This window comes from Cupressus sempervirens, chromosome 1 (genome assembly GCF_028749045.1).
Source record: "Cupressus sempervirens isolate cs-2001-9-10 chromosome 1, ASM2874904v1, whole genome shotgun sequence".
NCBI classification, from domain to species: Eukaryota; Viridiplantae; Streptophyta; class Pinopsida; order Cupressales; family Cupressaceae; genus Cupressus; species Cupressus sempervirens.
The window spans coordinates 160,465,430-160,490,063 of record NC_143118.1 but is presented as its reverse complement, the minus strand read 5'-3'; the positions used below and the strand labels follow the sequence as shown (position 1 = coordinate 160,490,063).

The following is a 24,634-nucleotide window of genomic DNA, read 5'->3' as shown; positions in this document are numbered from 1 at the left end:
CTACAAGAACACCGCCGGACCGTTGGCTACAGAAACATCGCCGGACCGTCGGCTACAGAATACAAAATACCGCCGGAACCATCCATTCGGCTAACACCATCCCCCCCAAAAAGAAAAGTCGTCTCCTGACGACTGACAAAATATCTGAGACAAATTAACAAACAAAATACATTAACAGAGTGACTACAACAAGAGAAATCTGCTTCTGTCACATCACTTCCACATTCATCCCGTTACATCTATAGCCTCTGCTAACACAATACTATCTCCTCAAGCTGACCTTGATAGCCACCTGTGCTGCTTTCTCTGTTTTCAATTCCTCGGTACCCTGAGCCAAGTGTCGCTGCACTACCTCCAACTGGATGATCAGCTCCTCCCGAGCTCTCTACGCATCCACCAAGACAGCCTCACAGCCAACACTTGCTCCCACTGCCTCTAGTACACAGAAAGTCCATGCCTGCAGCAACTTCAACTCTTCTCAACTGGTCAGACTCCCACGACTGATATCCGCCACGACTGGGGGTCCAAGGAGCAACGCCCCCGGCGGGGTCAAGGGGCAGCGCCCTCGCGGGGTCCTGGGGCAACGCCCCGGGTGCACTCCCTGTCGTAGTACAGGGCGGTCGCCGCCAAGACCAGATTAACACTTCGCAACCCACATAGAAATGCACGGATCACACCATTTCTGTCATTATCTGCCAATTCTACACTCTTTCTGGCAACCACGGATGCGTCCCCTTCCCTTTGGCATCATCTATCACTCATTCTGAACAACTTGATTCTGTCGACGTTTTTTTTTTTTAGGTACTGAACCTTTGATTGGCGCCCGCGGCCTTCCTGTTCTCCCCGCGGATCATTAGTTTCAATTCCTCTCTCTTCCTTCGTGATCAAATTTTCGCTGACCGCCACTACCCACTCATAATCTCCTGTGCACCTGTTTCATGGCTCTAAATTTACCATTGGCTTGGAGATCACTTGCTTGCTGCATTTGCTTAAAAATTTCCAAAGCTGAACCCTGCAAATCTGACAATGATTGCGTCCCCTGAGACAACATTTGCTTCAGGCGTTTCTTCAGCGGAAGCTTTTCCGTCTTCTCAAACGCCCGCGGAGCTTTATTTCTTCTTCGTCGCCCGCGAGGCTTTATTTTCTTCGCGGAAGCTGTTGCCCGCGGGGCCTCTGTTTGGTGTTGTCCGCGGGTAGACTTGCCCGCGGGACCTCCGGCAGGTGTTGCCCGCGAGGTCTGACTTGCCCGCGGCTTCAATTTTTTTTTTTTTTTTTTTTCAAAAATTTTTTTCATTTTTCTTTTTCTTTTTTTTTTTGTTTTTAATTTTCTTTTTCTTTTTTTTCTTTTTTTTTTTTTTCAAAAAATTTTTTCATTTTTCTTTTTTTTATTTTTTATTTTTTTTTCTAAATTTTTTTTTTTTCCCCTCCTAAAAGAAATCAAATAACAAAGGTACCTCCATTTTGCCTCCAGGGGTCACCATTCTGCAACGACGACGGAGTCAGCTGGCCATCTTGTGACAGCGACGGAGTCTTCTTGGCACCATATATTTTGAATTTGGATTTGTTGACTGCCGGAGGTACTTTTTGCCCGTCCAAAGTTGATAATCTGATCGCTCCATTGTCGCCGACCTTCCGAATTTGATATGGTCCAACCCATTTGCCCTTGAACTTTTCCACTTTGATTTCATTCTGACCGTCGTACGCCTTACGTTTGTTCTGTGCCACCCCCATTGCCCACTGTGCCTGTGGTCGTCGTGCAACTGGATTGTTTCCTTGCTGTCGGTGCCCTTCCACTAAATTTATGTTGCGGTGTAACCTTTTCCTTCCGCGCGGTCCATTCACCATGTACCGGAGAATGGGATTTTTCGTTTTTCTGAGTTCAAACTGTATGTTCTTTCCCTCAGCTTCAGCCTTGGCAGCTTTTCCTTGTTCTGCTTCCCTGCATTCCTCCGGACATTCGTTTTCCTCCTTTTTCTCATCTTCGTCAACCGTTAACATATTGCAGCTCGGAAAGAGTTCGTAGTCTTCTATCTGCCAGTGGTAAAGGCCATTCACCGAGTTCAAGTCGTCGTCATTCGATCCTCCGTCAAGTCTCAATACTCCTTCATCCGGTTCCATTCTCCTCTTTCCTTCGTCATCACTCTCGCCTTCACTGTCAGAATCTGACAATGCTGCCTCCTCGCCAACCATTTGCGTGTGCAAGTCAATTATGAATCTTTTGCCTCCGCGCTCCATTGATAGGGTATTGCGTTTCCAATCATGTTTTACTTTTGCTTGCACCAACCAATCCCGTCCCAGAATAGCATCATAGCCTTTTCTTTTTAATGGAATGACCACAAAATCCAATAAAAATGGTTGCGTACCAATTGTTACCGGTTGCGCTTTCAAATTTCCCAACAGTTTGATTCCATGTTGGTCTGCCATGAGCAACTGAAATGCAGGTGGCCACAATGTCGGCTTTCCCAGCTTCTTCCAAGTATCCTTCGGCAACACATTCACGCCGGACCCTCCGTCAACAATTGTCTCTGTCAAAACATTTCCCAAAATCCCCATCTCGACGACCGTTGGATACCGTCCGGATGTGAGTGCCAGCAGCATTGGGTCTATTGTCGTCGCTTCCCTACTATCCCTTCCTGTGTCCTCCGGTGCTTTCGGAAACGGTGTATGATTCAGAATGGCCGTCCGTAACTGGGGCATTGTGAGAAGGAGGTCACTTATCTTGACCGGTATCTCCGTTTGTAAGATCTGTCGTACAAGGTTTTGTTTTGAAGTTCCTTGCCAAGGTGCCCGTGATATCCTTCAACTGAGATGTCCGCGCCGTCGATGCCTTTGCAATGTCCGCTTGCGCTTCCCCCACTTTCCTCTTTTCCTTCGCTTGCCTCCGTGTAATTGCCAGAACCTCCTCTACATCCGTGCCAACAGTGATCAAGTTTACTCCAGCCTTTGGACACTTGGAATCTTCGTGATCGCCGGGTCCGCACCATCTGCATAATAATTTCGGTGTGTTTGCCGCTGTACAATCCTGCGCAAAATGACCCCACAAATTACATGCCCGGCATTGAACGATCGGCCGTCCGTTTGCATCATACTGAGTTCGACTTCGGCTCCCATTATTATTGTTATTGGTTGCATTGTTGTTATTTTGCCCTCTGCTATTATTCCTGTATCCTCCAGATGTAGCACCGGTAGTATTCGTGTTTCCGCTACTACCCGACGGGAAAGCCTCTTGTGTGAGAAACACCTGCGGAGATCCTCTTTTCTTCATGTTAAAAGGACAGTCCTTTGTCGAATGGCCCATGATCTGACAGATGTCACAGAATTGGTTCTTCGGACACGATCCCTTAGTATGCCCGTCTGTCTTACACTCCGTGCACCACAGTTCACTGCCTTTTGGCTCCTTCTGCATGTTTTTAAACTCCTTCATCATTCGAACCATATCCTTTTGTAAGGCACGAACCTTTTTGCTACTACCTTCGTCGTCACTACTATCATCTCCGGCAGGCTCGTCGTCATCAGAATCAAAGAAGCTAGTTTTCTTCTTCTTTGTCTTCTGTTCACTTTCAAGGTCCAGTGCTCTGTTATAAGCATCCGCATATGACGACGGTGGTACAATTTTCATTTTCCTCTACAGCTGTGAGCGTAGGCCGTCCACAAACCACCTTTTCTGCAATCCGTCCGCTGGCTTGCTTTCCATTTTGTTTATTAAGTCTTTCAATCTCCTGGCGTAGACACGGACAGTTTCGTGCTTCCCTTGCTTGGTATTGAAAATTTCCGCTACAATTTCATTATCATCTCGCAAAAGTTTAAATTCCGCCAAGAACTCCTTTTTAATGTTATCCCATGTATCCAGCTTCTGCGGATCCATATCTGAAAACCAATCAATCGCGACACCCCGTAGGATTGCCGGAAATTGCCTGGCCCATTCGTCGGTATCTGTGATTCCATTTGCCCGCCAGATTGTCTCACATGTCTTACAATGTCGGAGAGGGTCGGCTGTACCATCGCCTTCAAATTTCGATAATTTTTCTTTGGGTCCTGCCATAACTCTGGAGGTCTGCACTCCTACACCAGCAGTCGTCACTCCCACACCGGCAGTCTGAACTCCCACACCGGCGAACTGGTCTCCCACACCGAAGGTGTCGACAGCTGCAAACCTTGGTGAAGACAAAGGATCCTCCGAAATTGTTTCCCGCAGAAGTCTATCCTGGACGAAGAGGTCACTCCACGCTCGTGCTCCGTCGGCACTGCGAGCCGTGCGAGTTGATGCTCTCCCGTCTGAATTTTCTTCCCTCGGCGAACACAAATTCAAGAACTCCTCCCGTGCTTCTTCCACCAATTCCACCCGTTGCCGAGTCTCCTCCAACAATTCCTCCGCACTTCGGTTTCCGTCGGCAATCCTCTAAAATCTTCGTCGGCATTCGGCTTGCTGTGCTAGAATTAAATTCTCTTGCGCAATACGGATTCCATCTTTTCCCTTCGCCTTATTCCGATCCTTGTTAAGCTGATTTGGGATTAATCCTCATTCCTCCCACCTTCCAGATTCATAAGGCAACGGCGCCAAATGTTTACCGTACAGGTAAAGAAGTCAACACATACAGACAATAATAGCAAAATAGCAGAATAATATTCGCAATAGTAGATGAATCATGAATGATGATTTACAATGATCCCAGACGGGATATAAATACTACTGCCAAACCTTCCCGAAGGAGTCCGTCGGCCACAATTATTCTATCCGTTACAAACTATTTACTGCCGGACCGTCGGCTACGGAATACCGAAACACCGCCGAACCGTCGGCTACAGAATACAGAAACACCGCCGGACCGTCGGCTACAGAAACATCGTCGGACCATCGGCTACAGGAACACCGTCGGACCGTTGGCTATAGAAACATCGTCGAACCGTCGGCTACAGAATACAAAATACCGCCGGAACCATCCAGTTGGCTAACACATTGTGCGAGCAATGACAAAAACCCTTTGACAACATTCTCACTCTGAGATTGTATTAGGGCCAAAGAAGAATTGATGACTCATTTGTTGCTGCTTTTATAGTTTCCAGGTTTATTTTAGGTGTTGCTCAGAGTGTTTTTGAAGTGAGTGAGCTTTACGAATGTGTTACAGTTAAGCAGTCCTACGAATTGTCATCTTCATTTGATGAAGAAAAAATTACTGTTGGATAATTTTGGAGTAGAATGATAATATTATTTTTTAGTATAGTTTGGTGGTTTGTGTAAAGGAGTTTATTGTACAAAGACATAGTTTGGTTTGTGTTATACATAAAACTGTAAAATCTGAATTATATTCCTAAATCTTTGAAGATAAGGACATTACATTCCTTGCTTTCCATGCCCAATATGCTTGATCAAGCCCTAATTTTGCATATACTTCAACATCCTCTCTCTAAATAGGACCTCTAGTCCAAATGTGGGTCCGTCTTGGGTGGACCAAGGTGACTTGGAGAATAATGGCAACTCGGTTGCCCCATTCCCAAAAGCTGCCCTGTTCCCAAGGTTTGGCCCCAAATTTGAACCATGCAATGGTCATTTTGTTTGGGCAAAGATTATAGACCCTCATCAACCTCCTTCAAGTTTTGCACAAAAATATGGTTAGGAAAGATATATAAAATTTAAACAAGCCACCCTCCCCCATTTTGAAATCTCTTATTACATTCGAAAAGGAACTCCACTACAATTTTGCATTTCAAGTCCTAAGGCAAGACATCAAGCATTCAACGCATTGAAGACTAGCATTCAACGCATTGAAGACTAGAAGTAATTTGCAAATCTAAGCATTTGTACAGAAATGTAATCTTCTCTTCAAATCAACATCAAGACAATACCAAGAATCTTTGTGAACATTTCAACATCAAGAGAATACCAAGCATCGTTATGAACATTTCAACATCAAGAAGGTTTATTAGTATATAAGCATTTTATTTTCAAATTACGCCTTTGCTATTTATTAACGTGCTTTCATTCAAGCATGTTTCATTTCTAATTCAAGGTTGATTCCTAAATCAAGGTTCGACTTAGGCAAACACCAACCTGAACAACATTCTCTCTCTTTCCCTTATGTAGGAACAAGTGGTGAACACACAGAAAGGGTACAAACATATGTAGAGAAGGGCTATAGTCTACAACTAATTTTCTCGAAAAGTGCTAGAAACAAGGCAACTCAATTGCCCTAGTCTAGGAACAAGGCCGCCAAGTTGCCTTAGTCCAGAAAAAGGCCTAAAAGTTGAACTATGAGTTGGATGTAATCTCTAGTTGCCAAATTTGGTCTCACAATTGGTCAAACACTTCTCAATCTCCCTCTACATGCACAGAACTACTTTTCTTCCTCTTCATCCCTAGATCTTGCATTTCTCAATTACATTGGCATAGTCATAGTGTCCCATCAGCAACATATCACTACATCCATCTAGAGCTTCATCCATCTTGAGGCCTAGGAGATCATCTTCCTTTCAATGTAAGAGATGGTGGAATAAGTACACAATTGATTCCTTGTTTGCATGCATAAACTTGTGAATAGTCTTGCATCCTATTTGCATCATTATATTTTGATGACCACAATTCCTTACATCTAAATTCTAATTGGAGTATCTAGATCTAATTTATTTGCATTCTTTAAACACTTCTTTTTCTATAGCTTTGTGTATGAGTCTTATGACCTTGGGCCCTACAAATAATATCCTTGTCAGAAGTTGTAAACTTATGGGTTCCCTAAAGGATGGAAATCCTAAGTCAACTAACATCTTCCATGGAAATTTAGGTGAGACTTTTATTCCTACACAACATACCTAACATTGTTGAGAATAATTCTTCCCTTACTTCTCATGATAAGGATGACTCCTTAGCAATAATATCTCCTAGCCAAGTAGTAAAGCTTGTCAATGACTTGGAAAAGCTCAAACATTGGTCAGGTAAACAATATTCTAATAGTGAGGCAATCCCCTTGATTGAACGGTTGAGGAGGAGGATTTGAAAGTTGTGCCAAAGCTCTTAATCTTTCTAATCCCACTAATAGTGTTGAGAATTCCATTCACATTCTAATACCATTACCTAATGTGTCAACTTATACCCCCCCCTATTATAGCTACATCTATCTAAAACATTAGTCCTATACATGATAGTCTTGGAAAAATCTCTAGTTCTTCCGTACCTCCTTTTGTGAGCGTTCCATGTATTTCCCAAACATCACCTAGACCCACTAATCATAATATCGCACAATCCAGCCTACATAATCCAATGCTTCATCCATTTCACATTATGTTCCAGATCCATCACTACCAAATATGTCCAATACCAATTTACCCACCAAAGAATCCATTTATAACCTTGCCCGAAGTGTTTGATCTTTCAACAACTCGATTCCATCACCCAATCCAAATACAACATTCCTAATTGTGGCATTGCTAGTCTACTTTCCCAAGACATCATTTGAACCATAATTGATGCAGTGAAGGCAATAGAAATTCCCTATGGAGATGTTTACCCTTGCAGCTAGAAATTATGTAGCAGAAATGGCAAAACAAGACAATAAATAACACCAGCACAAAAAGTACAATGTCTTTCAATTATCATCAAGTAGGCCTGCAAGTGCAGATACAGATTTTCAATAGGCGTGCCTCATTACTAAGGACATAAGCCTTATTATCGATCTTCACTAGCAGATATGTTGGCTAATCTTCTTACTACCAAGTTACCCCCTATACATGAACTACTGACCTACTTATATACATGATTGGCAGCCACAAATCGGCTTATCCAACAAACAATATCCAAGATAAAGAAAATGTATTACATCCAATAGGTCAAGACCCAAATTCAAAAGAACGCCACCAAATAGATAAACCATGACGTGCGAACAGACATGGAGGTCGGTCACATGTATAAGAACATAGATCAATGTGCCATTTAGCTTCGCACAGTGTGAATCTCCATTGCAAGCCCAATCTTGCCAACCTGGTCGTAAGCATAGGAAACATTATATAGGACAGGACCAATCATAAAATATCTTTATCTAGATACATCAGATCAAGCTACGAAGCTAGACAAAGGACCTTCAAGATATCTAGAACACACCATAAGGATTGTATAAAATAACAAACCAACTAAAATGATCACTACCTATAACACAGGAAACTGCCCAAGTGGATTAGAAACAGAAAAACCAAAAGGAAATATTGTTGGGTGATGCAAGATATATCAACTACCCAAGGATGCTCCTACATTATTAATCCCAAAATACAAGGAGAGATTATAATACGATGTATAGTCCCTCGATGGGGTGTGTGTGGTATGGCTCACTATATTCAAATTTCCATTACATCCTTGAAACATGTATATTTAATTTTTTTAATTTAATAGTTAAAGCCTTCTGTAATAAATGATCTTTCTTACAAAAGCCTATTATTAATTGACAACAGCTAAAATTAATTAAAAAATAAATAAATGTAATAATAAATTAGAGGATCGAAAGACAAGATCATCAAGGCACAAATTTATCACATTTCTGAGTTTCTCTAGTAGCTTTCAATAGTCTCTTGTTTCCATTGTCTATATTCATTCTTTATTAGGTTTCCAATTTTCATGGTATTTTTTGTGGTCTTATAACCAAAGAACATTTTTTAGATGATACATTTAGTTTTGCATGATAAAGTTAATAGGTTGAATGGGTTTTTAATTAGGGTAAAAAAATACAATAAGGGTGATGGGATAGCCAAATAATATATATGAGATGATAATTTTATAGTTTCTCATGATAAAGTTAAATAGGTTGAATGGATTTTTTAGTAAATAGAGACAATAAGGGTGATAGAGCTGGCAGCTTATGGGAGTGGAGAAAAGGTTGAAGCTCAACCAATTAAAAGCCACTGCACAGCCTGCATCCACCACTTGCCTGCCCAGCTCAGTGCTGTGAATTCAAAGCAACTAGTTGATGTGGTGTAAGAGGATGGAAGAAAGGAGAAAATTAATGTCATTATTCTTTAGTGAGATGTCAAGACAAAAACAAAAAACATAAGGGCTTTTAAATTCTAATAAAAATTTGGGGAGGGTTTGAGCAGGGCACGTTATTTGTGGCTTAGATTAACCTGGTAAGTCTGTTGAGGCATATTGAAAGATCCCTGATAGATGCCCTTGCTGATCTGCTGTAGTTTTTAAATTAATAAACTATATTTTCCTGTGATTTCTTTGATGGTCTTTGAGAATAGACAGAAGTTGCAGAAGGTTTTGTTTTTGTTTTGTGTTTTTTGATAGTTTTCACAATAGTAATGAATAATGAACAATAAACATGAGAGGAGACTGAAAATAAATAAGAACATAGAGCCAAATCAAAATTGCTATAAATCGTACCAAGCAGATTTCTGATTTATAAAGCCAAATAATAAATCCAATGCAATTCCAAAGAGCTTACATCCAACAATGATGCCAAACTGCTGCAAATGGCAGCCGTAAGACTGCAAGGAATCACATCCCAGCTGAAAGAATCAATCTGTAACACTGAAACCATAAATCTGCAACCTGAATCCACAATAAAGAATGGTGTACTCTATCCCTGATAGCAACGCACACTATCTGAAGAATCCAATGCCAATAATTGCTGAGGGCTACATCCCAGCCAATCCAAAACCTGGGGTTTGCATTCCAGATGAAGAATTGCTCTCTCAGAGCCAATTCACAAAAACAAGTTTTTCAATATGCAAAAGATAATAAGAAATTAGGTCTCCATCTCCTTATATCCCCTTCCAATTGTAAATTGAACCCTAAAGGGAAATTACACTTTGCCCTTTAAATAAAATATAATAAAATAACATTTTTTCAATTAAAGTTGTCCATGCTATATGTCATGCCCAAAAACTCGAAGCCAAAAACACACAATTTGTTTTTTTTGAATAACGATAAAATTACTCTAAGTTTGAAAATGATTGTGATTACAGTTTAAGTCAGTTTCTCTACATTACGTCTTAAGATTATAAACAAGAGGATGGTTATATTATTAAGATTTGAAACTTTAGTTATAAGATTTATATCGATAAACTTATGTTCTTACATTAACTTTTAATAATAAGAAAACAATTATTTAAAAGACAAAGCAAATGTATTCGAGTTTAGATTCATTGAGAATGTATAATCAAAATCAACTATAAAACTCTTAGACAATAATCAATTTACAAACTAAGTGATATTGAAAAGTCACTTTAAGGAAAAACAATTTAACTAGAATTAAAACATATTATATATATATAATTTATTAACTTTAAACATTTCAACTATTTTAACATAAAAATTAACTATCTAATCTTACTAAATTTGCATGATGATAGAACCTAAAATTTAGTATTAATTTATCATGATGCTTATATCAAAATTAACTTAACCTTGTAATTCAAATAAAATCACCATTCAAATACCAATTCGATTTATGCTAAATTAAAACTATGATTGCAACTAAACTATATTAAAAAGATAAATTTATTTAAAAGAAATACTAACTAAATTAAAATCTAAACTATATTACATTTAATATAATTTTGATACTAAACTAACTTAATTCTAAACCCTAACTAAATCTAACTAAAATTAACTCCTAAAACTATAGATCAAAAACTAACTTATATTAAAACTAAAGTAAATATCCACTAACACCTATAACTTAAACAAACCTACATAATCTTAAATTTAATTAAATTAATTAACCACTAAGTAAAACATAAACTAGCAATGAATTAATATTATTAAATAAAAACTAAACTAAAAAAAATAAAAATAAAACTTAATACTCAACTAACCTACCTACTCTAACCACTAACCATCCATCCTACTACCCTACCAATCTCCCCATTCCCCACTCTATAGGAAAAACATTACTTAATTAAAATTCCATAGCTAAAGGCACCAAAAAGTCTACAGATAGTAAAAATCATGTATAATAATTCGAAACCTTTCCAACGAGCTATAACACATAGGTGTACTTGATCAACTGAAGCCAAAATCCCCTTATTACTCCAAAATGGTTATATTATTAACCTTATTTTAATTTATTTAATCACCAACTTAGGAAATATTTAAATATATTAAAATATTTTCCAAATGGTTCCAAAAGGCCCAAAATGACCAATCAAACATGAATCTGACCTTGTCACTTGTCTATGACTGATGCCAGACAAGATGGGTCAACTGGCAGTCCATCCCTAAAATCTAGGGATGCTCCTAAAAAGTAGGAGACAGCCCCAATCAACCAAAATTGAGTCCCAATGACTCCCCTACTGTGTGCACCTCTGAGAGAACTGTCACTGAACTGGGAGTTCCTCCTAAAAAATAGGAGATGCACTCTAAGTCTCCAAAACGTCCGCCGAGGTCTCCAAATGCCTCCTAGACCACTCCTAGTCAATCCTTACAAATTAGGAATCCCTCCTAAATTGTAGGAAACTGTTGTCTACTGCTCCAAACTACTTGGGAAGCTCATGCATGACTCTCAAAGCCCCTGGGTTGGTTCCCTCTATACTCTGTTGGCCTATGGGAACCAGATAATAAACCAACCTTGCTAGAAATGTTGTCACTAAGGAAGGGCAGAAATTGGGGACATGACACATATTGGGTTAATCACTGGTTAAAGGATTTTTCAAGACAAACCCATTGTCATCTGCATGCACACTAACATAATCTACTAGCAAATTGACCCCATATCGGGAGTAAAAACAAACCAGACCTGGATCCAAGCATAATAGGGAATGAACCACTAACTTAGAAAAAATATGACGACCCACACAAGGTTCCTTATCAAAGTGATCAACATACAATTGAGCGAGTGGATGAAAATTCTTCATTTGACAAATTGCTAATCATAAAACCACAAAGTTCTTTTGACTAGAATTTATAAGGCAATAGACAAAGAACATAAATCCTCTACATTGTTGCCCAGCAAGAACTTCTAAATTAGCATAAACAGACAATTTATGTTCAATGGAAAGCCTTTTACAAAGTAGATTCTTATTCAGAAACTGACATGAATAATATAGATATAATTTTCTCCAAAACTACCAACCAATGATTTCCAGATTAGCATAATCAAGCATTGTTCATTAAGTTGAAAGTACTTTCAAAGTACTCATAATCCAAAAGTCATCATAAATCATATACGTCACTTACATTTGCTCCATTGTCCAATAATGCTTTCACTGCTTCTAATCTATCACTGCCAGCAGCCCATATTAGTGGTGAACCAGCATCACTAGGAGTATCTACTGGCAGCCCCTTTGACAATAATAAATTTATCAACTCCACACAACCTGCACTATGTAAATATTAAAATCAGAAAAAGGTGTAGCGCACAATGTCGAGCCAAAGATGAAGAAATCATTCTCGTAGAACATTTATTTAATGCTTATGATATGCATCTATGGTAATTTACTACAATAAGTAATTCTTCAAAAATCACAAGTCAGCATCTGCTGAGAGTCTGATACAAACAAAAGAAGGCACTCTTTGCAGCCTAATTAGGCAGACACATGATACCATAATAGCACAATACAGCCACATATCACAAACATAGTAAGAGCAAAGAGGGTTCACCACGCCTTTGAACATAATATGCCAAACATTACTAATACCAAGGGCCACAGAAATCAGATGAAAAGGATAGGACAGTAAAATGTTTGAATTATACAGCCTATCAAAGATGAGATTAATCTGACCCTTCTAAAAGATTCAAAGTCATTTGGGAGTTGTCACAAGGTGACTGACTCCATTGCTATTAAAATTCAACATATAGCATGCAGATTCTGCACTCTGTTTTAATCCGAGTCACACCTTGTAATTTGAAAATCTATATAACGGCCCTGCCTTCTCATATGTAATTCTTTAGAATAGATGAGATAAACTCATAGATAGATAGGCAAATAGACATATATTATCTCTTGCTCCTTAGAGTAGAAGTGGAGGAGAAGGGGAAGGCATTGTTGTAAGACTTGGGGAAATAAAAATTGTTTTCATTGAAGATATGGTGGACTCATGTTTATTTCAACTCGTTGCATGGTGTCTTTCTAATTTCTCATTTGTTAAATAAAATGTTTTGATTTCATTGGAGAAAACTAATGGTGTCTAATGAATTTCCACGCTCATAATATTGATCAGTTTGTTGATTGTAGGCTATCGTGTAAAGTTAGACTAGCACCTGTTTTATGGATGCTTATCTTCTAACATTAAATGTGCATTTTTAATTATGATGGTGTTCATTGTGATATAAAAATTCTTTGCATAACCCTAAGAAGATTGCACCAACTCATGTGCAGTTGTAGTTGATTTTGGCAAAGCAAAACTTGGTTATTTGAAGTTTGTCCACTAGAGCACTATCCATAGATATCATTCTCTTTAGAAGTGGATTTAAATCCTTCTAACCCTTTCCCCTTTAATTTCAGCTAATTTCAGTCGTGTCTGTTCGACGAAGAAGCATCATGAGACTGCAATATCCAGTGAAGAAGTTCCAACCAACAGAGGAGAAGAATGAATCAAACATAAGGCCCCTTGGATTACTACCATATCACAATGTCCATTGAGCTTATCCATTAATAAAAGGAACCTTCGAATCACATGTATAATCTTTCACAATCTAATGCATGCAGTGGGCTTTGTTCAAGAGAGGATAAGATACTTCAGTATTTGATTCTATTGTTGTTACAGTCATTAAACATGCATCAACAAGAAGCTCATGTACCAATTGTAATGCCCCCTTCCTAATTTACTCTAGAAGTTGCCCCAAACCACAATCGCAACAAATAAGGGTTAGGGTTTATCAAATAAATGCTTTCTTTAGTTGTGTGATCCAAAACTTGAATCCTGCACTCACAATATGAAACAATGTCAACATAAAAATGAGTACCTATGTATGTGTGTGTGTGTGTATACATACATGCATATATGTGTGTGTGTATACATACATACATACATGTGTATGTAGATATTTAAAAATAAAAACGTTATTCATAAACAAATCAAGGGTTAAGAGTAAAAAATATATATATTCATCATTAAGTGGAATCTAAATTATATGCGAATTCCAATAATAGAAGATATGGAGTAAGGAAGCATAGAAGGATGCCCTAAGATCACCATTCTCCCTCCATAGAGTCCTCCATTCTATATGGTTGATGTTAACTATGATTCACCAATGGTTCCCCAACATGGAAGTTGAGAAGTACTTGCAATAAGGTGCCCTCATAGCTGTTCACCCTTAGCTGTCACTACAATAGAGTGCCCTTAGTAGTTCTCTCCCTTACTCACGGTGCAGTAGGGTGCCCTCATAGCTGTTCTCCCTTAACTGTCACTACAATAGGACACACTTCGCAGTTCTCCTTTAATTGCAAACTCTCTCGCATTCCCTTGTAACAGAGTATTGTCAAACTAAGTCACATCTAAATGTGTATTAACAGCTGACCAAAATGCTGTTAAAGACGAAGTAGCTACGATAGAGCTCCTTCATACTTGATGCTTCCTATTTTCTCTGTTTTGTTCTAGAGTTGCAGAGATGAAACTATTTCTATTGTTCATTCTTATTGAGTGAAGTTCATCATTCATCTATTACTGTTCTTGCCAGCCATTGTGTGTCTCTGGCTTCATGCTCATGTCATGCCTTCTTTCCAAAGTTGCATGGATACAGATACAGATATAATATTGGGTACAGATGGATACGACCATTTTTTAAGACCACCAATATGGATACCACTGGACACAACATTAATAAATAACACATACACATATATTTAACATAGTCTTTTACTTATAATAGGAGGTTTTCATTACTTCAAAAGCAATATTGACACATAAATATTTACAAGTTAATTTATCACTTCACAGTATGTAAACATAGTAGAGTTGCATTAGAAGATAACACAACAAATGGGTTGCTGAAATAGAAAACATTTTATTTGTCTTTCTCATTGGGTGCAGGTTTTGTTTAAACCATTTTTTAAAACTACTTTTAAAAAGTTTTTTTTATATCAAATTTGGGAAGATTTACATCAAATCTTTTAAAAAATCAAATCCCATAGTATTTGGCATGGTTGGGAAATCAAGTTCTTTTAGGCAGACATGGGTACAATATTCGACGTGTATCTGGGCAATATCAGATACATTTCCAAATTGGATACGGGGATACGCACACCCAAGGAGGGGCAGAGGAGTTTCCAGCAACTTTGCTTCTTTGTGTTCAAAGCTTCTATGTCATGTTCGAACCACAACTATTATTAAGATAATATCTTATACTTTCTATAATAGTCAACTACTTGTCTATAGTCCGTCTTTCGGTCTAGATAGGAATGTTTCCTATCCTATCTCTTTTGTCTTCAGTCCAAATAGGAATGTTTCCCATCCTGTCTCTAGTTTTGTTTCTAATTCCCTCTTCAGTCTACATTGTTTCTTTTAGAAACAACGTCCTTGTAATTCTTTATAAGGAACAGATTTGTTCCTCTGTTAATCAATCAATCATCCAGAAATCTGTCAACTCTTCTTGAATCTTGTAACATGGTATCAGAGCCATGATAAGGAATTTTTCGAAAAATTTATAATTTCTTTTGAAAATATTTGCTAAATTTTTTGAAATTATTTCTAGGGATTTCTCTTTTAGCCTGTCCAAGATTTCTACTTTTTTGAGAAATTTATCTGTGCCCATCTAAGTTTCAGCTAGGGTTTATGAATCTGAAAATCGTGTCCATGCAAAACGAAAGCCGTTTTTATTTGCTCACGATTGGTAAAATCGTGCTTAGCAAATCACGTCTGATATTATTTTGTTTGCGGCCTAGAGTTTTTGTTTGGTCTGTAAGTCGTGTTCACAATAGCTAGTGTTTTTTTTTGAGTTCTGCACACCACGACAATCGTCTCTGCTCACAGCCTCCTGGTCTACAAAATCCGTGCCTGTATCCTTGGGAAAGCTCGCAATTTTTTCTACAAATTGCGTCCAAATCACACGCGTTTGAAGCAACTCGCGTCCATATATTTTCAAGTTCATTTGACGGAAAAATCGCGATTGTAGGGTCAAGGATTAGTTCATTTTGTCTGCATTCTTCATCGTTTGCACTCTCCCTGAAAAAAATACGCCATTTTTATCAAGAAATCTGAAGTTTTTTCAAACTTTTTTCAGCCAGGGCTATTTTTTTTCGAAACCCTAATTTTTCGAGTCGAAAAATTTTTTTGTTTGCAGATTCTTGGTGGGTTTTTCGGGACGTCATCTGGGTCTTCATCAAAATTTTTTGGGTACCTCATTTTCCATGCCTCAATTTTCAAGCCGACGGATTTACATTGTGACTGCAGATTCTTTCTGGGTTTTTTGTCTACTCTTCTGGGCACTTGTCTTTTTTTTGGGTCAGCCTTAGCATTGCCTCGAACTTCGTGCAAATGGCATCTTTGACTAATCTGATGTTGGAGGGCAGTCTACAATTCAATGGCCACAATTATAATCACCGGAAGCAACGCATGTTGACAATCTTCAAATATCGTTGTTTGGATGAGCTTGTTCTGGGCACAAAGACTCGTCCAATCTCCGACCAAGCAGAACAGGACAAGTTTGATGATCGCAATCGAGAGGCTGTTATGCTTCTTAAGCTCTCTATTATCAATGATCAGCTACCGCAAATTCCTTCTGGCAAGTCAGCTGCAGAAATTTGAAAATATCTGAAGGAGCTGCATGAAACATCTGACAAAAGTCGAGCATTCTTTCTAAAGAATCAATTGTTCTCCATTATGATGGATGAACGTATGTCCTTACAAGAGCATTTGACAAAGATTAAGGACATCCGCGATCGGCTCGAAGCTATTGGTCGGAAAATGGAGGAAGAGGATATGGTAGTCATCACTCTAAAAAGTCTACCAGCATCCTATGAGCACTTCATAGAAACACTCAACATTACGTCAACTAATGTTGATCTGAAGTTTCCAAAATTATGCACCAAACTTTTGCAGCAGGATCATTGGAAACAACAATTTGGCAGCAGTGCTTCTACAGCCTCCTCAGAGCAGGCATTTGCTGCAAAATCCTTTCAACAGAACATTGGCAACCATCAGTCTTCTCAGCTTTCCCAGCATCAACCTTCTGCTCAATCCTTGGATGGCTCTACGAAGCAAAATGTACAGTGTAATTACTGTCACAAGTTCGGCCATATGAAATTCGAGTGTCGGAAACGTTTGGCTGCCCAAGCAAGGCAAAATGCTTCCCAGCCAACAGCACAAGTTCTCGAGCTTCTTGATCAAGGCAAAGCTGCATTTTTCGCCTTCGGAATCTGTTTCTGTTTTTTCTGGGTTTGTTGATTTTCTCCTCAAAAATCATTTCAAGTTGCCTGTAATACACAAGGTTGCGTGAGATTCTAGGTTTTACCGTTTTTTCCAAAAAAATGAAGTTTTGTAATTGCAACCTATTTTGAGTCATAGCACTCTTCTGGAAAAGCTTCTTAGTTTCAGCATTCTGTAGATCCAGGGAGGGTCTCAATTATCACAGAATGTTCCGACATCCATACGTTGACCATTAAGGGAGGGTATTAAGATAATATCTTATACTTTCTATAATAGTCAACTACTTGTCTGTAGTCCGTCTTTCGGTCTAGATAGGAATGTTTCCTATCCTATCTCTTTTGTCTTCAGTCCAGATAGGAATGTTTCCTATCATGTCTCTAGTTTTGTTTTTAATTCCGTCTTCAATCTACGTAGTTTCTTTTAGAAACAAGGTCCTTGTAATTCTTTATAAGGAACACATTTGTTCCTCTATTAATCAATCAATCATCTGGAAATCCGTTAATCTGTCAACTCTTCTTGAATCTTGTAACAGCTATATCATGCTCTTATCATTCCATTTTGTGACTATGGAATTCATCTTGTTCTATTCGGGAGCTGTTTATTTTGTATTTTATTTTTACCTCCCTCATTGTCAAGCTAGCATGACATGGCATTGAGTGTGTGATGATGTGGCTCATGTTTATTATCTAACGTGGTCTCTGTAATAAACCCAAAATGAGATCCTAATAAGAGACATGTACATAAATGTATACTACTATAATTATAACTAAAAAGCATTTTGATAATCAAATCCTAATAAGAGACATAAATGTATATTATTACAATGAGTTATAATTATTAAGTGTTTTTTTTCCTTTAATTATTTTAATAGGGAAATTATAAATGAAACTTATGCTAACCAAATTATCAAATTAATCTATTTTTTGGCCCAGACTTAATAAATCAAATTGACATATGCAAAGGGTGTGACTATTCAAACGCAATGGTGTGTGCATATATGTATAGGTTCCAATACCTATCGAGAGGCAAAATAGGAAGAGATTCATCGATTAACATCCAAAGAGAACAAATGTAAGTCGGAGTCGACAAGCGCTCAAGGAACTATATCGTCACGCATCAGACTCTATCACCCCCCGTCTCATCGAATGAAGGCATCTGTCTACAAATAACCGTTGCCATCATGGGAGAAAAGGAAGGCATCAAGTAGGAGAACAAAGCACATCCAGCCGGAGAAGATACCCGAACAGTATAAGCGCTACTACCACGGACAGGAAGAGTGAGGAGCACCAGTTGTAGCACAGACTAGTAAGTACGTCATTCATACTACAAACACGGGAAGGAGAAATTGCGAATACCAGAATTACGAAGTGAAGAGTCAGATATCGATTCATTGGAAGAGTTCCTAAAACCCAGTAAATATATGTCACCATACCATACTACAGGAGAGGAAGAAATGATCATACTTGAAGGAAGCCATCTACAGTCAGTTGTTGTAGTGCTTAGATGATATCTCCAACCAAGAACCTGAACTACACATCCATTGTGGGTAATAGAAAACAAAGGGCAACATTACCAATTAATCTTAAAACTCTCATCTGAATATAGCAACGGTATTAATAAGAACATTAAATAATAATTGAAGGACAAGACAATATAAGAAAGGTTATAGGCGTACAATCTTTCCGCGCAAAGGTATGATGCATGCTATAGTAAGAGATTATATCTTAGAGGCAAAATAAACTTGGTAATAAGCAATTATGAACATATAGTGAACTTAGAGACTAGAGGGTTTTCGTAATCGAATGTTGATATTCTAAATTGGATTATAGAGAGGGGATTTATAGAGAATCCTTTAGGGACAATATATATTGTAGTGGTCAAACATATGCATATGTCAAAGATAAGAGACTTGGTTAGAGGTGTGATCTCTACCAAGTAGTGATTACCAGAGATCCCAAGAGGCCTAACGAAGATGTTCCTTGCTATGATAATCACCTAACCGAGATATAGTTCTCACCAGAGGGTTAGGTAATTTGAGTAGGGGCTCTTCCGAAGGATTAGAAAGGGTAGCTTGGGTAGAATTTAATTTAATATTTCTATAGACTAACACCATAAAAAAGTTTATTTATATGATTTGTTTATATATAAAACTAACAAATTATTGCAGGTTACAATCTAGAAGCAGGACATCATAGTCTCACTCCGATATCAACATTACTTTCTACCATAGATGCATTGATGTCGTCAATTACTATGATAATCCTTGTCTCTCCATGGGCTCAAGTGGAGATTCTTCGAATTCTTCAAGAGTCTATCCAAGATGTGCAATATTGTGATTTTTCTATTGAGCAACATTTTTTAGCAAAGTTTGTGAAGTCTCTTGGGATCATGTCTTCAATTCTGATTTCTTGTGAGTCTTTGTTTTCTCGGTGAGAAATAACTCTGAGATTGTTTTCTCTAAGAACATTTTATTATTGATTGCAATTTATTTGTATAAGATCAATATAGTTTTGTAAGTCTTTATGTTGCATTTGCATCAGAGAGATGCAAATATTTTCCTTTATCATTATTATGTATTCAAGGGGTTAAAAGCTTATTGATTGATTGATTGATCAGAAATGTCAATCATAAGCAAGAATTTTACTGTACTTTGTTGAAGAACTCAATAAAGGATTCGTTTTTTGTGCGATGTGTTTTTCACTCTCGAGTGGAGTCCAAGATAAGTTGTTTGTGTTCTCTGTTATTTTGTGCTTTATGTTTTAAGTTCAGTGCACACACACACACACACACACACACACACACACGTGTGTGTATATTCTGGTTCTAAAATTAATAGATGCATCATAAAATCACATAGATAAATTATTCATTATTTCTGCATTACCAAAAATAGAACAATATTAACTCCTTAGGTTCACATCGGATTACAGTTATTCTTTACCTGGTACCAAGAATTCAAACTGCTAAAGGCTATTCCATTCAATTTGTAATTCAATGTTCTTCTATCCTCTGCCCTTAATCAATGATGGTTTTGTCACTTTTATATCCCTTTAGGAGAAGTGAAAAGTTATGTCAAGTGAGGCATCACTTCCAATAGATCATTGCTTCCCAAAATATGGGACTCTTGATAACTGGCAATTTACTAATTGTGTTGAGATAAAAAATCTTTAGCAATATTCATTCATCCTTCCTAAATACCAATTGATAAAACTTCAATGAATATTCTTTAACAGATCCTCAGCAATCTCCATATGACCTGTTGTGTGGTTTTCACACCATCACCCCACTGCAAATGGAGACCCCCTCTTTTGGTTTTAGCAGGTAGGAGTCTTTGCCTTTGGCGATTTTGATTGGCAACATCTTTTCAAGTCTCCCAAGTCTGGGGTGAGTTTGAGCAATTTTGGTCTCAGAAATGTGCCAACACTTTGATCCCAGTTAAAGAAATTTCCATAGCTTAAGTCCAAGTGGAAAGTGAAATTTTAGTCTGAGAGAGAAGGGTTTGCATGATTGACAAAGTTTGTGAGAGAACCATGTCCTGGGGAAATTTTGAATCTTCAGAAATCTCCCTCCTAGGGAAATTTTGCATCTTCGAAAATCTCCCTCCTAGGGAGATTTCCCATCTTCTAAAATCCCCCTCCTATCAAAACTTTGCATCTTCGATTTCTCCCTCCTAGGGAAATTTCTCACCCTCAGAAATTCCCCTACCTTCTCATTTCTCCCAAATATCTTAACATTCCCTCCTTGGGCAAAATAAAAAGTTAACACTTTAGGAGGCTTTTATTGTGTAGCAACTTAAGCATTGCAATTTTAGAATGATGAGGGGAAGACATCGATAATTTTCCAAAGGATTTTACTCTAGGGGAAATTTAGCATCTTCGAAAATTTCCCCACATTGAGTGTCCCAAGTTTTAACATCTGCTAAGGTATTAGAAGATCGATTTATGGCATGAGAACAACACCATGAACAAGAATAGAACAAGGAATCACCAAGGAACATTCAAATGAGGAAATTTTAAGGATACCATGTCTTGGGGAAATTTTGCATCTTCAAGATTTTCCATCTTAGGGAAATTTTATATCTTTGGAAATTTCCCTCTTGGGGAAATTTCGCATTTTTTGAAATTTCCCTTTTGGGAAAATTTCACATCTTCGCAAATTTCCTGAGCCAACTATCATTCTTTGTTAATCACCAAAACCATCCTAAACCTCTCCTCACCATTAAAAATAATTGAGAAAGTGACGAAAAATTAGAAATAAAAAATAATAATAAATAGTTTTGGATTGTGATAAGATTACAATTTGCCTCAACTTTGCAAAATGGTTGGTTTTAAATTGGGAGGAATTTTGTTTATTATTGATGTGATTTTATTTCCATATTTATTTCACAAGCTTTCTCCTTTGTTTAGCAAGGTGAATTCAAGAAGGAGAAGCTAGAGGGCAAGGTGGTGATCAAAGCCTTGAAACTTCAAGTGGATACTACACAAAGATGGCTCAAGCCCAAGGACTCAAGTGAGAAGGAAGGATTCGTGGTCAAGCTATCAACCCACAAACTCAAGTCGGAATCAAGAGGAAGTTCAAGAAAGCACAGAGGATCCAACTACATGAGAACATATCCAAGGAGAATCAAGAAAGATCAAGTTCACAAGTTCACGAAGATGCAAGTAGTTCAAGTCGATTCCATGAGGTAATTTTGAAGAATGGAAAAAATCACAAATGTTGGGGATACTCTACGAGCTAAGACTCCAAGCACAACATTGGATGATGGGGTGGCAATTGTTTGTCTCCTCCAATTAGAAAATTATAGTTTCAAGCACAGTCAATCAAATCATGCCAAGCGTCCTATTTTCTCATTGGCTATCAAAACCATTGTAATTTTCTAACTGGCCCATGAATTGGTGCCTTCATGAAATTGGTTATATATTTGGCAACCCTAATTAGAGTTTTTGGGAAGAAATCTCAACCCTTGATCTTGAATCAACCTTGGCCCTTCGTTGTAATGGAACTACTATAAAAGACTAAGGCCTTCTCATTTGTAAGAGATTAGATGAGACAAGATTAGATTAGAGGTAGGAGGAAAGATTAGAGAGCTAGAGTAGAGTAGGATAGCTAAGGGAAAGACTTGATCAAATTGTTGTTGCAATGCTTGTCAAAGTAATTGATTGGTTCTTCATGGTGGATTACTTAATATTGCTTTGGAGTATTGCATAGTTTCCTCAATCTTTCACTTGGAGTATATTTCTTTTCATGTTAAAGTAGTTTAGTTGAATGGAAGTTATTGTGGATGTTTTCTTTTTTGACTCAAACAAATCCGAGCCACTAGCCTCTTGCTGATGGTAAGGGTGCCTTGCGTAGTAAGCCGATGAAAACACTTAACTTCAATTGATGTTCAATCTTTGGTTTGCGTCTAGATGATGAGTCTGTGTAAGTTTTAAAAGATCTTAGTTGGTGTAGACTTATCAAAGTGTTTCAGTCTATATTCTATGTTATAGCAGATTGCTGTCTTCCTTATACAATGTTAGACTCTCTATTCTTATTGTGATAATATCCAATTCTTACCTAAGATTAGTATGCCACTTTATTGATATGATTTTCAGATATGAGATAGGAATTTATATATATATATATTTGAAGCACAACCAAGTAGGGGCATGACCCTACATGGTCATGCCTCAATATGCATATAGACTAGCACCGGTTCATAAAGATTAGTTAGCCTAAAATAAAAACAATATATCCTACAATATGGGAGACCCGATAACAATGCAATAACATAATACTAGTCACAAGATGTCACCCGATAATCCAAGCAGTGTGACAGAGATATAACCTATTCAATGACAACAATTTTACTGCCTATCATTATCATAATATGGGGTTAATCGATAGTAAACAGTTTTTTGAAGTAATCATATATCTGGATGTTAAGAATATTATGATAATGTATTTACGATGGGGATACTATGATATTAAATTGACAGTAATTATATTATAATTATTTGTGTGTGTGTGTGTGTGTGTGTGTATAATTACCAACTACTGAGCATATGTTTCAATACTTTAAATGCTAACATTCTTAACACTCCCTCTTTAGCAATGATGGATTGAAACTTCTTCATACACTTAAGCATGACTCAATTATATCTGATAGAATATGGCATTTGGCAAAATCTGGTCTAAAGAACCATAATACTTGATTTTCATGGTGTCCGGCAAAATCTGGCCTAATAACTATGATGGATATCAATGTGTCCAGCAGAATCCAGCCTAATAACAAAGACACCAATAATTTTCATGATGTCCGGCAAGATCTGACCTATAATAATGATGGATATCAATGTGTCCGGCAGAATCCGGCCTAATAACAAAGACACGAATAATTTCCATTATGTCCGGCAAGATCCAGCCTATAATCATGACGGATATCAATGTGTCCCGCAGAATTCGACCTAATAACAATGACACCAATAATTTTCAAGATGTGCGGCAAGATCCGGCCTATAATCATGATTGATATCAATGTGTCTAGTAGAATCTAGCCTAATAAAAATGACACCAATAACCTTCAATACTTTTGGTATTAAAAGGTTGGTCATCTATTGATAAGATCGTCACCTTACAATAGAGACCTTTAAACACAAATGAAAGATTGTCACCTTCCATTTAACAAGTTTGCAAACAATATAATTTAATATCATATTCATGAATAAATTTACAAAAAATGTAATTGCGTATTTGTCATACCATGTTTAGATCTAAAATACTTTGTTTTCACTCTTGCAAGAGGTTTCATGAAAATATCAGCATTTTGATCATTTGTGTTAACATAGAGCAGCTTGATCACATTCCTGTCAACAATGTCTCTGATATAGTGGTAAGGAGTCTCAATGTGCTTTGACCGATTGTGAAACACTGGATTTGCAGAAAGTTTGATGCAACTCTGATTGTCACAATGGATCACAGTGGAATCTAACTTCTTTCCAAATAATCCAAATAATAGTTTCCTTAACCAAACTGTTTCATGTGCTCCCATGGAGGTTGCCATATATTATGCTTCAGTAGAACTCAAAGCAACTGTAGGTTGTTTTCTACTAAACCATGATATCATTGTTGATCCAAGATTGAAGCAACATCCGGTGGTACTCTTACAATTTATGGAACAACCAGCCCAATCAGAATCAGTATAGCCTTCAAGTTTGATTTCAACATTTCTGTACTTTAGTCCAAGACCAATAGTGCCACGTAGATATCTCAAAACATGTTTAGCAGCCATCAGGGGTATTTTCTTAGGTTCACACATAAAGTGACTTAGTACATTTGTGGAATAACAGATATCAGACCTGGTGTTTA

General features: G+C 37.6%; 1 protein-coding gene across 2 annotated transcripts in view; it reads right to left on the bottom strand.

Annotated features, from left to right (window-relative positions):
• LOC149576641 (uncharacterized) overlaps window positions 1-24,634 on the bottom strand; it is a 239,168-nt gene that overhangs the window by 165,520 nt on the left and 49,014 nt on the right. For both annotated transcript variants that reach the window (XM_089818699.1, XM_089818690.1), the window contains exon 5: window positions 12,158-12,297. In XM_089818699.1, coding sequence (XP_089674825.1) covers window positions 12,158-12,297 — 140 coding nt within the window. The remainder of the gene's footprint in view (window positions 1-12,157; window positions 12,298-24,634) is intronic.